Below are 14146 nucleotides of genomic sequence, written 5' to 3'. Positions count from 1 at the left end.
AACACACGTTCTCTCCCGTCCGCCGCCGCCGCGGCCACAACAGGCGTGCTGGCGACTGGCCACGCGGCGCTGGACGTGCAGGGCAGCGAGGCGGTGGTCACCGTGGAGACCAGCGACGAGCCCTACGGGACGCTGAGCGTCGCCGCCTCCTCCCGGCGAGTGACCGCGGAGGAGCGCGAGCACACCGTCCACATCTACGTCAACCGGGAGTTTGGTGCATCAGGTCAGTGTTCAGGGGGGGGGCGGGCATTAACCCATTCTGACCTGAGATCATGATTCATATACGAGGTTTCCACTGGACAGTACACACACTGGTCTGATTAACCCATTCTGACCTGAGATCAGATTCATACGAGGTTTCCACTGGTCAGTACACACACTGGTCTGATTAACCCATTCTGACCTGAGATCAGATTCATATACGAGGTTTCCACTGGACAGTACACACACTGGTCTGATTAACCCATTCTGACCTGAGATCAGATTCATACGAGGTTTCCACTGGACAGTACACACACTGGTCTGATTAACCCATTCTGACCTGAGATCAGATTCATACGAGGTTTCCACTGGTCAGTACACACACCGGTCTGATTAACCCATTCTGACCTGAGATCAGATTCATATACGAGGTTTCCACTGGACAGTACACACACTGGTCTGATTAACCCATTCTGACCTGAGATCAGATTCATATACGAGGTTTCCACTGGACAGTACACACACTGGTCTGATTAACCCATTCTGACCTGAGATCAGATTCATATACGAGGTTTCCACTGGACAGTACACACACTGGTCTGATTAACCCATTCTGACCTGAGATCAGATTCATACGAGGTTTCCACTGGACACACACTGGTCTGATTAAAAATAAAATAAAAAAACACGCTCATATCGTTGCTGTCGGGGCAGAAACCTCGTATGTCCATATTTAAACTTTTTGTGTGTTTTATTTTTTTTCTCCGTACATTAACACATTCTGTACAAAATACGTCTGGAAACGTCATAAGGATCAGAACCGAGTGGTACCTTAGACGTCTGTGGACGTCCTAGCGACGTCCAAACGACGCGGGGCGAGATAATAATATTCAGAATTATTCCTTTTTTTTTTTTTGGCATTTCGCTTTTCGCTTGCCGTATGCTAATGCTCTGTGCAAATATTAGCTTGTCATTGACTCCCATGTTAGCGCGGCGGAAAGAATGACTCGTATCTCCTCATCCAGGGCGCTCTCCGTGGTGATGAATGGATCGATATGCTGGCGCTGCATTTCTGCTCCTCATCCGTCTCTCCCGCAAAATATGAACGCTTTTTGGAGTTTATATGAATATATTAAGATGATCGGGGATATGAGCTCACTTTGTCAAGTCAATTTTTTTAAGAAAGTATTTCCGGTTCATGGCTTTCAGAGTAAAAGCGATCACTACTCTGGCGACTACTCTGGCACCCCGGAGCGTCTATTTTGATGCACTTCCTGTACTAGATGTGTTAACGTCCCTAGTTTGATCATACTGCAGCGTCACACACACACACACACACACACACACACACACACATTCACGCGCATCAAAAGTTGCAGATCAAGCTCGAAACCCTCCGCTGTATAGATCTGTTCCTTTTCGACGCGTTTGAATCCCGAATCCCGAATCCTGAAACCGTGTTTTCAAACATGTTGAGGTTTCCACCCCGTTCAACACGGATGAAATGAAAGCCCTGCTCGTCGACGACGTCAACGTCGCGCTGTGTTGTTTTTGGCAGCAAATTATTTCTATTTTAGTTTCAGTCGTCGTCTCTTGAATAGTTTTCACTTCGTTTTAGTCACATTTTAGTCGCCCGGAATGTTCTAGTGTACGATTTTAGTCGACTAAATCCACAGTTGATTTAGTCGACTGAAATGTGTCTTGACAGGCCTTGATGTCGTTGTAATGACATATTTTACACTTTGGTTGCATGCTGAAAATAGCAGATATACAATCTCACAACGCGTCGCATAACTCGCATTGTATATCTGCTATTTCCAGCATGCAACCCAGCATAAAACTGGATCTCTTGTCCACTATAGTCCCTTCCTAACATTTTAGTCCAGTTTTTATTTGTCGACGAAATTGTCAGTATATTTAGTCTCAGTCTTATAGTCATCATAGATTAGTTTTTATTTAGTTTTAGTCAGTGAAAAGAGGTAGTCGACGAACATTTTTTTAGTCGACGAAAACAACACTGACGTGGTGTCTCCCTCTGTCCAGGAGTGGTGAACATCACCTACGAGGTGATCCGGGGGTCTCTCCACCAGGACCCGTCCCAGGCGGTGGACGGGGCCTGGGACCTGGCCGAGCCCGGCCAGGACTTCGTCTCTGGGACCGGCTCTGTGGTCCTGCAGGCCGGGCAGACGTCCGTGGCCATCCCCGTCTCCATACTGGACGTAAGGGTGTCGTTAAGATGCAATTGCCGCATGTGTTGTTGTTATAATAATATGTGACCAGATTTGACTGAGAGACTGCCATCGCGCAAATTCCAGCTTTGTGAGGAGAAAAAACTTTTTTTTTCTCCATGAGTTTATAGCACACTCTTCACATACTAGTATAGAGCATGTCTGAAATACATGTCGGAGCTGAAATTGACATGTCAATTATGAAATAAATGCTTAAAACATATAGCTATAGGTGTAATGTTAGAGACCACAGAAGTGAACCTTTCAAGCCTGTTTTCTCCAACTCGTTGTTTTCTGCAAGACATTACTCTGTAAGCCATGTCTTCAAAACTGGTGGGTCAAACTGAACAACCAATATGTCAATTTGAAGCTATGATTCAAAATTCAAAGAAATCCAATGGCAGTCCCTCAGTCAAATTTAGTCACATATGGCTTACTGTAATTCGCTATGGATGCACGTTAAACTAATTGCCTAAATTGTAAGGTTGTACAACAGGGGGCCCGGGACCCCTCGGAGGTCCTCAGAGTTACAGGATCATCTGTTTTTCAATTACCTACTTGAATCCTACCATCGCCATTCTGGAGGAGAATTTTAGCCAAAAAATAGCTGATCTAACACAGCGCACCGTGAAAAAAAGAGCCGGCCAGCAATCTGACCTCAAACCCTTAGATCCCCATATATGGAGCTGACCTGCTCTGACATTCCATAATGTTGATATGGACTGTCCTTCCTTGACTTCATTCAAGCTCTAGACGGGCCCGCGCCAAAGTTCTTATAGTGCAGCAACGCCCGGCAGCCGGCGAAAACTGCAGTTCTCAACAGGCCTGAAAATTAAGGCTCGGCCCTACCTGGGCCCTCATCAAACCCTGTACACTCAAGACACACTCAGACATTGACTGAATTATAGTACGATGATGATGATGATGATATACCATCAGCTGAAACGGTTTGAAATCCTGTTGATTTCCCTTGTTTCTTTCCAGGACGACATCCCAGAGTTAGAGGAGTTCTTCCTGGTCAACATCACGTCGGCAGTGCTCATCACCACCCTGGCAACCGCTCCTGTGCTAGGTATACTGTATTTTTATGCTTTACCAATTAAGACCTGGGGACGCATCTGTGTCACCTTTTAACCACTTTGACCATCATGTTAGACTTTAGCTGTTGAGAAATAGCAGATATACGTATGCTCATAGTGCAGCACCACGTGCCCCGCTGTAAAGCTTGTAGATATGCAATTTTGTTTGAATTGTGAAAACGTGTGCCAAGCTTTGAATATATATATTCTTTCACAGCAAACGTTTTTAACTCATATCTTTGCTTCGGGGGGGGGGGGGGGGGGGGGGGTCATATTTTCAGATGAGATGATAAATAATTGCAGGGTCCTTCACATGATTAAATTATTTGAGAGCCACTGATTTTTCAGAAAACTGTCTAAAGGGGTTATGCAACAGGAAAGTGTGAGTGTTCATTTATTTTCCTGAAAGGGTCCATTATTGCAGTAAGTAACGAACACCACTGTACCATCAGCCGCCAAACTCCTCTGTTGATTGATTGAATGTTTCTTTTCATTTCCAAATGAACCCAAATCAAAAGTATAGCTTGAAATTAACCCAAATCAAAAGTAGCTTGAAATTAACCCAAATCAAAAGTAGCTTGAAATTAACCCAAATCAAAAGTAGCTTGAAATTAACCCAAATCAAAAGTAGCTTGAAATTAACCCAAATCAAAAGTAGCTTGAAACGTGGCGCAAAGTGACGCATTTTTTTAAAGTAACAGTTTTGGGACATGCAGGTTTCACACCCGACAGGGATGATATATGCTTTAATATATATGCTGTCAGTGATTTGATTATGGAGATGTATTATAGAACATCTCCCTCATCAATCACCGGGAGAAATGTGGCTACGTCCAGGCTTTTCCGAGCAGCAGCAATTAAAAAAAAACACATTTCTTTTCTAAAAAGAAACTAAATATCTTAATACAGCATTGCAATAATTTTAACCACTTTATTCAACATTGGCCATGAAACAATTGCAGATATCCAATGCCCACTTTTTTTTTTTCTCATTTTGATTTTCTTTTACACATCTTCTCTTCTGGGGGGGGGGGGGCGCTGACACAAAACCTTTTCAAAGGGAGGATAATGTGTCAATTTGAGCGTCCTTGGCATGAAACAGGTTTGAGAACCACTGGTCAATGCCTCCAACTGGCAGAAACGCACGCTGTTCCCAAAATGTACTTGACACGTTTCTCATAACATTTCTGTAACTTCCCCACATGGCTTTCAAAAACACCCAGTAAACATGCCGTTTCAGTTTCACTGGGTAAATGCACGTGCCCGTAGAGCCATAATGGTTGCCCATGTATCCCTCCCTTTTTCACCCAGTGTATTATTGCACACTGCCAGGTAACACAAAACACCTCGTCGTGTTGCTTTCCCTGGAAATGCTGCGTCGTGGGTTATACGCTCGCACACACTGTGCGTTCAACTTAAAAATAACATAGCTGGATGTCAGAGCGCATTATGAAGCTGCTTCGTTACTACGTCCCCCCCCCCCCACCCCCCCCCTTTTTTTTCTCCTTTTATTTTTGTTGCGTAATCCAAAAACCACAGCCCAATTTGTGAATGGAGGGTAAAGTTTAAAAAGCCATGAGTCGACAGAATGAAAGCAGGCCTAGAGCAGACTCTCAGAATACTACAGGGCATTGTTGCCAGATTTTGCCAGAGAGATTTAAGCAACTATGAAAACCACCCCAAAAGAAGTGACTAACACTAACACATGATCGCTTAATAAAGGACCACTTTTCAACCTATCTTCATAGGTCCTCACTAATAATCATGATAAAATGGCACAATTTATTTTTCTACTCAGTCTGTGTCTCATTATGCTGTGGGCAGTTTAGAAACCGTCTTCCAGTGACATCATCATTTTTTACAAAAATGTTTAGATTTTCATTATCGTGAGAACGATGGCTTCCATTTTCGCATTGCAACTTTTCAGGACTAGAAAGACTGCAGTTTCTATTAGCTTGTCTTCCCCGTCGATGATGTCACTGGAAGACGGTTTCTGAACTGCCCCCACAGCCCTCCTATGAGACACAGAGTGGAAAAAAAAATTGCGCCATTTTTTTTCATGATTATTAGTTGAGGACGATTATTATATGAAGCTAGGTTGAAAAGTGGTGAAGTGGTCCTTTAAAAAAAACTTTGAAAATCGTCTTTTTTTATTTTTGAATTTGATTGTTCCTGAAAAGAAACATTGTTTTGAGGTTCCCCCCCCCCCCTATCGTCCATATACGTGACCTTCAGGACAGGGCGCCGGGAGGACAGGCAACCGGGCCGTTCCATCAACTCCCGGCCAACGACATAATCAATAACCTGGGGCGTCCTTGACAAGAAAATGTTCGAGAACCGCTGGTTTTAAAACAAACATTTAGGACGCAAGCCCAAATAAGTAACTACACTGCACCTTCGAAAAACAAGGTCCAGAAAAAAGCCATGCACAACCCGCAAACTACCAATATTTACAGACTTTAAAAAGGGAGAAAAGCCCAAAGTCGCTTATAATAAGCGGACATGGCAACACTGATACAGGGCAGGACACGCTGTAAACAGCCAGCCAGTCAGTCAGTCTCTCTCTCTCTCTCTCTCTCCCCCCGCCCGTCCCCCCCCGTCCCCTGGCAGCAGTCATTATGTGGCTTGGATGGTAAGATTGATGCTGTCCATGATTGAGGAAGCCCGGGGATTTGGTGGGCCGCTGAATGAGCAGTGTGCGGTGCGGTGAGGCGAGGCAAAGGAGGGGGGAGATGGCCAAACTAAACCCCCCGAGCCGGCCTCCCCCAAATGCCTTGGCCCGGGTTTTGAAGCGTGTATAGCCAGCCAGGAGCTTGTAAATCAGTCCGTCCCGCCTCGTCCCCCCACCAAAACATAACATAAAGACTTGGCTGTTCCGCCTCCCCCATACCACCAGCCACTTAGCAGATGGATGGGGGGGGCGCTTCTTAAGTTATAATCTTCAGCTCAAATGTGCCGTGACACGAGTTACAGTAGATTTGCTCCCCCCCCCCTCGAGGCTTTGGTCGCCAAGGCTTGCTCCATGGTCATAATAACGCAGAAGTCATAGCTATCACTGAAGGCTATATAGACCTGTGGTGCAGACTATAGTAGCGGTAAACAGTAGACACGTGGTACACGGTACATGGTATCTGCAGTCGAACATTGTGGAAAATAGCCGATCTACAAGCTCACAAAGCCTCACACTGTGTGAGGCGTTGTGAGCTTGTAGACCGGCTATTTTCACAATAGTAATCTGTGAAACCGAGTCAAACTAAATGTAATGCCTCAACTCCTACAATTCCAAGTGCTTGTCAGGGTAGTGGAGGTATTCAGTTTAAAATATGATCATGTTGTGGGGGGGGGGGGTCCCAGTTCAAATAATAATTATAATTACGTCGGGGGGGGGGGGGTCCCAGTTCCTGCCAGGACCTGCCACGTACTCATGTCTTGTCATGTGCTGTCCTTGTCTCCCTCAGACACGCAGGGCTTGGTGGCGCAGGTCAGTATCGCTGCGAACGATGGAATCAGAGGAGTCATTGAGTGGACAAACACCATGTAAGTGAAAACACAAATCATACTGTATATTGTTGCATATTTTAACGTTTTTTTTTTTTTTTTTTTTTTTTATCCGTGAATTAACGCCCCACTTGATCATACTATACAGCATCACACCAAGGTATAGCCCGACAGAACTTTGAAATGCGGAAGGGAAACGGAAGCGTTTTTGAATTATTGTAATCCTAAAAAAAATGAAAAGGTTCGGACGTATAGCCTGCCCTACAATGTACGTATCCACCTGACCAGGCAGAAACAGACTCTGAAGGCTCATTACATAGTCTGGATCTTCGGTGGTTATAGGTGACCACCGAACTACAACATGACGTCACTGAGCCGCGGTGAAGAGCAAACCACCGCCACCGCTCCCAGCCCTTCTCTCTGTTTTTACTCGCCACCGCTCAACGTTATTTCAGCTCCGGTGGTCAGCTCACCACCGGAGCGGTGGTGGTCACCTCACCACTGAAAATCCAGACTATGAATAGGCCTTCATTCAGAGCGACTTGAACTCTATTGAACAAACTTCAGGGTAATGGTCATATCAATTTAGTACATACTATAGGGATTTAGGGAACATTGAAGTGCTAACAAACTAGTTTACACGATTAACATGATGAAACCTAGCACCCTTTTTACACCTTGTCCGGTCCAATGCTCAGCGATGGAACATGCATCACAATCTTCACCTCCCATTAAGAGCTGGAACGCCTCTGTGTCTTAAACATTATGCCAAACTTTTGCTGGTGGAAGAATCATCATACGAGCTTGTATAGATCTGCTGTTTTGGAAAGAATCCTGAGAATGTGGCGCAAATCTTTCAACATATTTCATTCACGGCGAACGTTTTCTTTTTACTCAAACCGTTGCCCACCGAGTGGCGCGCTACGAGCTTGTATAGGTCTGCTATTTTTGAAGACTCGTGAAAAGTGACATGAAAGGGTTTGAGAACGACAGAAAACAGTCAGGATTTGGAAGATATTTGCAGAATCGTTCCCAGGTCAGAATGTGTTTTGTGTATTGCCCGGTTGCCAGGTTGGAGGTGAACGAGACCATGGGAGCCCTCACTCTGGTGGCGTACAGGAACAAGGGAACGTACGGGAACGTCTCGCTCTACGTCTACGCACAGAACCTGGAGGCTCAGCAGGGACTGGACTACAACACCAGTGAAACGGTCAGTACGCACAGAACCTGGAGGGCTCAGCAGGGACTGGACTACAACACCAGTGAAACGGTCAGACAGACACGCACGCACATGCACACAAGTAAGACGCGCAGACGCGGGAAGCGAACGCAGCTCGTAAATTTAGTTTGGTTTTTTTAAGATTTTATTTTAAAGTTATGTTTTATTTTATTTATTCTTTTAGTGTGCGTGTGTGTGTGGGGGGGGGGGGTTTTGTACGTTTTTTTGTAAGGTTTTTTTTAAGTTACGTTTTTGTGTGTTTTTTTGTGTGTGATACAGCTGCGCCCTCCTCTGGTGGCAGGCGGGTGGTGTTACAGCGTGACACACACAGACATGTTCTGCTAGGTCTCATAGTTCGTGCTCACTGCGTTCGCAATAACACAGTGCCTCTGGTGAAACGCTGAAATTGTCAGTTTCTCAGTCAAATCTGGTCACATATTTTCTTGCTGTCGTGTCGGGCAGAGATCCCTTATCTTCATATTTACACTCGTCGTGTTTTTTGTTCATAAATTAACGCCCCGCTTGAGCATACAGCGGAACACTAAAAGCATCAAACTTATAGCAGATCCACAAGCTTCGACTTTGAGTTTTGACTCTCTGACATAAATCACCGGCGGTTCTGTTTTTCGGTGTGTTCACGCACTCATCTTTCCCCTTGCATTTAATAACAGAAGTGCAGGACTATAGGCCTGTCATAATTATTCTATTTGGTATTACATTAAGCGATAATCGGGGCCCCACATTAGTTCTTGAAACGGGCCCCCCAGATCCTTAAGGATCGCCCCTGACACGCGCATGTGCGGGCGCACACACACAATGCCTCATTTTGGCCGGATTGTTCTTCTGTCGTTCCTCCTGCAGATGGTGCATTTCGTGGACGGTGAGAGGCACAAGTTTGTGGAGGTCCAGATCATTGACGACGCGGTTCCAGAGGGAGCGGAGAGGTTCCAGCTCATTCTGTCCAGGCCTTCTCCGGGCGTGGAGCTGGGCATCAACACCACAGGTACTATAGTGTGGAGCTGGGCATTAACCCATTCTGACCCATATGTGGTTTTAGATATTTCAGATTGTAGCAGTGAGCCCGGTGTCTCTGATGTCATGGACACTGGGGCTCACTTCCTTTCCTGGACTGCATGTTGTCTCGAGTAAGACAGCTCTCCCCCCTATCCACAAGGAAGAGCAGTGCACCAAAGAATTATGGGAATTGTAGTCCAGGGAAGGTATAGTGAGCCCAGTGTCCAATGACATCAGAGACACTGTGCTCTCTGCTACAATCTAAAATACCTAAAACCACATATTACACACATAAAGACCTCCAGGAAAGTCTTCTAAACCTTCTAAACGTCATTGACATATATATATTTTTTGCAAATAGTGTCCCTTTAACACCAAACGGCATTTATTAACACCCATAAAACACGTGTGTCGTCCCCCCCCCCCCTCCTCCCCCCCACACAACAACAACAACAGCGACGGTGACCATCCTGGCCAGCGACGACGGCCACGGCGTGGTCTCCTTCAACGGCAGCGAGCACTTCCTGCTGAGGGAGCCCACGTCCACCTCGGGCCTGCTGGGCCAGAGCGTGGCCACGCTGTACGTGCTGCGGAGCCCCGAGCAGGGCACCTTCGGCGCGGTGACCGTCGCCTTCGCCGCCCGCGACGCCAACGGCAGCCTGGCGGAGGGAGACCTCATGCCGTCGCAGGGCTTCGTGGTCCTGGAGGACGGCGTCCGCTTCAAGGTGAGCATGGTTGTTGTTGTTGTTGTTGTTGTTGGGGCAAGTGTTTGATTTAGTCGAAAAATAGCAGATCTACGAGCTCGTAGCTTGTATATAGGTCTGCTATTTTTCGAAAAGTCGTGAAAATGTGGCGCGAATTTGGAATATATGTTTTTTTTTAACTCAAATTCTTGCTTCTGGGGGGGGGCGTCCCTGGAACAACATTTTATGATTGGGGAGGGGGGGGGGGGGTCGGTGGCCAATTACATATCGTTTTTTGGGGTCCTTGACATGAAATATTGAGCACCACTGATACAGAAACATGGAAGTATTTCAGAAAACTGTCAGGATTTAGAAGACTTTTTTTTCGAAGTCAGGCCTAAATGGGTTAATACTATGATGAAAATGTTTCGTCGACGGCATCATAAGGCCTGCCCAAAATTAATTTTAGCATACTACTTCAAACTCCGTTTTAACCGTTAGACTCATTGAAAACATCTGTCCTTTGTTCTGGTGACAGATATTGTCCTTCTAATGCGCGAGTGGGCCGTGTTTTTTTTCCAATCATTTTCAATAAAAATGAAATGAAATACTGAAATAAAACAACGTAACAACGTGTTCAGTTATGGTGTCTACTGTCTATTTCTACTCACGACTATCAATTTAAAACAAGAATAATGAAAATGAAATGGAAACAAAACATTTCCATTAACTGAAACTGTGTGTTTACGGAACGAACTAAAACAAACTGAAATCATAGATCATAGTTTTTGTCTTTGTCATGTTATTTCTACAAGACCAGTATTTATACGTGGATATTAAATCTGTCTTTTATCTGTTTAGCCGTGCCAGTTTTTTACGGCAGCTGTCAGCACCTCACTGTCTGGACATCCAAAACAAAGTCAAATCGACATAAAAATACAAACGAAAAAAAAAGAAAACGAAAACCTTCACCCTAATGAGCAGGAACTCAGAAGAAAGTTTGGATTTGATGTGCTTATGTTCTCCAAGTCAGAACTTGGAATACTTGTATTGCCATGCCAAGTATGAGGTTCATAGGAGGGAATTATTAGGGCACGGTATTTGTTTTGGTATTGGTGCAAAGTCACGCAACATAAAACTACAACTATTAACATAGGATTATCAACAACAGACTTTATGCTCACAGGACATTATTATTATTCTTTATTTACCCAGGGAAGTAGCTGAGCACAGGTGCTCATTTTTTTTGCAACGCCCTGCACATAGAAACACACACACACACACACACACACACACACAACACACACACACACACACACACACACACACACACACACACACACTTCAGCGGTGTTGAGTGAGTGATGACCAATCACTTCCACCCAGATTTTTCCTGCCCTTCCGGGGAATCGAACCGGCAACCTTTTTTTGGGGGGCGGGGGGTCATACTCATATTGGACAAAAGAATAATTTTATTCACAATGTTACACAACAACAAAGGCTTATCGTCCGTACATGTCTGTTTCCCCCCCCCCCCCCCCCCCCCCCCGGGCAAAGACGTTGGAGATCTGGGCGGTGTTGGACGCGGAGCCCGAGGCCAACGAGACCTTCACGGTGCTGCTGTCCAGCCCCGGGGGAGGGGCCCGCCTGGGGGAGCGGCTGCACACCTACATCACGGTCCTGGAGAACCTGGCTCCGTCCGGCCTGTTCCGCATCGGACCCACGCTGAACAGGTACGTACACACACCGTTGAACCACACACACACACCTCTGCAGATGCATGGCTGTATATAGGCTTGCATGTATACAGTATACAGTAGTATTGAAAAAGGGATATGAATGACCTCTTCATTCCCGGACAGTGTCTGTTTTATTTTATTTTATGTGTCTGTCTGTCTGTCTCTCTGTCTCTGTCTCTCTGTCTCTGTCTCTCTGTGTCTCTCTCTCTCTCTCTCTCTCTCTCTCTCATATATATATATATATATATATATATATACATACATACTGTACACATACATACTGTACATACACACACACACACACGCGCACGCGCATACGCGCACACACACACACTGTAGGTTTAATGGCCCTCATTTATCAACCGTGCGTACGCCAAAATATGGGTGCACGCCGAAATTACCGACATTTTTGACATTTACCATTTCCGCCAACGCTTGAAATTGAACGTGACAACGTTGAAAATCCACGGTTGCTCCTCAGCTGGCGTACGCATTTTTTTTCTGTCTTACACAAGCGGAGCAGCCTTGTCTGAACTGCTGACACTGTCACAGGCATCAAAACATATGTTTTCACTCCTAAAATGTTAATATAAAACGGTATGTGTATGTAAAAAACAAAAGAGAGATTTCCAACTTTACAAGTAATTAAAATCGCGCAATTAAAAACAATATAACATGTTTACAATGTATTAGTTTGTGCTTAATCAAACACTTGTTATGCGAGCGCACTTGTGAGATGATTTTGGAGCACATGCGGACACGGTGATGCGGCATATGCGATTATGATATTATTATTTTTTTAAAGGCATGAATGGACTGCACGCCTTTATTTCCAAGTGACAATGACAAGCATACAATACAGCTTGCCTATTTGTAGTAAGTACTAGCAGGCTATAGGCGTAAGGGGCTTAATCATTCACCATTTATAAGTGCTTAGACAGTTTTGACAGTTCAGATAAAAGCGAGATCATTTTCGGGGGTCGGGAGGACGGGACCGCGGCGTGCGTCGCCAACACATACCAGCGCAAGCGGCAAGCCTTCATCCATATGTTTATGATTCGTTCATCAATGATCAAATCACTACATAAACGTTGATTGTGAGCTGCCTTGACGACATGATAGCCTATCTCTCATGCAGGCATGTCACCCACAGGACTTTAATATCACAGCAGTGCGCAGTATCACGCCTTCGCCGTGCACTGCGCACGAATGGGTAAAATTAATATAGGCCAGCCTACAAACTAATTCCATTCATGGCGATGCGATGTCGATGTGTCATGTATATGCGTGCATGCGTGGACATGACAGCAAAGCAAGCGAGGTGAGAGGAAAACAGACAGGGTAGGCCTACAACTTTATTTAATTCATGCAGGTGTTCGTTCTTTATTTAACAAGACACCAGTGGGCTTGCAAGTTGCGTGTGCTTCTGCGTGTGTGTGTGTGTGTGTGTGTGTGTGTGTGTGTGTGTGAGAGAGGTGCGTGAGGCGGGCAAGGCACGGGAGAAACCTTTTTTCCATGGTTTCCATGGTTCCCACAGGTCGTAAACATGTGTTCAGTCGCAAAAACGAGGGCGAGGCTTGATTTCATAGGGCGTGCCAGATAGATTTCAGCCGTCACATTTATTAACGTGAGAACGAAATTAAGGAAGGATCAGCTGTTTGCGATCACTTTATAAATGCCGTGGCGACGTGGGTGTACTACGAAACCTGCACTCGAATCTGTGGCAGATTTTACACTCGATTGATAAATGAGGGCCAATATCTCTACCCGTGTGTTTGCGGTTCAGAACTAACACAGAGGTGGTGGCTGCGGAAGGGGGTGTGGTCTTCCTGACCGTTTCCCGTAGCAACGGCCTGGACTCGGCCGTCAGCGTGGAATGGGAGACGCAGTCTGAGAGCGCCACGGCCGCAGGTGAGGCGACGAGATGACTTAACCCATTCTGGGGGCGGGAGCCCCTTTTGGTGTTGGCATGATGCTATGCTTTAGCTATTGAAAAATGGCAGACCTACAAGCTCGAGTGGCGCGCTATGAGCTTACGAGCTACATTTTAATCTGATCTCAGGTCAGAATGGGTTGATTGTTGTCACTTCATAATTCAGTGGTTGTATTTGGCCACGGACCCCCGTCTGGAAATGATTTGTGCCACAGTGATGCCCAGAAGAGAAGATTTTTTGTTTTTGTTTTTTTAAGATATTTTTGGGGCTTTTTCTGCCTTTATTGATAGATTGAAAGTAGGTTGACAGGAAATGGGGGGGGGTGACACGCAGCAAAGGTTGTCGCGATCGGGAGTCAAACCTGCCTCATGCTGCCAGGCCTAGCCGAGGCTATATTTTCAATGTTTATTTATTTGTCTTAAAAAATAAAATAAAAAGCTGCAAACTTGTACATCTGCTACTTTTGAATAGCCAACGTATAACTGGACAAAGTGGTTGAAATGATTGTGATGCCACGTCAACTACTTTTTCTGGGACTCGCCATACCTTTT

The 14146-nt window shown here is 45.5% G+C and overlaps 1 protein-coding gene across 1 annotated transcript in view; it reads left to right on the top strand.

The window, feature by feature from the left end:
• adgrv1 (adhesion G protein-coupled receptor V1) overlaps positions 1-14146 on the top strand; it is a 306098-nt gene that overhangs the window by 112319 nt on the left and 179633 nt on the right. Inside the window, 9 exon segments of the mRNA XM_080765672.1 lie at positions 44-223; positions 2245-2420; positions 3414-3501; positions 6967-7045; positions 8078-8216; positions 9087-9228; positions 9696-9964; positions 11480-11655; positions 13448-13572. Of these exon segments, the coding sequence (XP_080621798.1) occupies positions 44-223; positions 2245-2420; positions 3414-3501; positions 6967-7045; positions 8078-8216; positions 9087-9228; positions 9696-9964; positions 11480-11655; positions 13448-13572 (1374 nt within the window).

This window comes from Protomyctophum bolini, assembly GCF_963924005.1.
Source record: "Protomyctophum bolini genome assembly, chromosome: 6".
Lineage (NCBI taxonomy): Eukaryota > Metazoa > Chordata > Actinopteri > Myctophiformes > Myctophidae > Protomyctophum > Protomyctophum bolini.
Note: the sequence above shows the minus strand (reverse complement) of the source record. Positions and strands in the feature narration are given on the sequence as shown.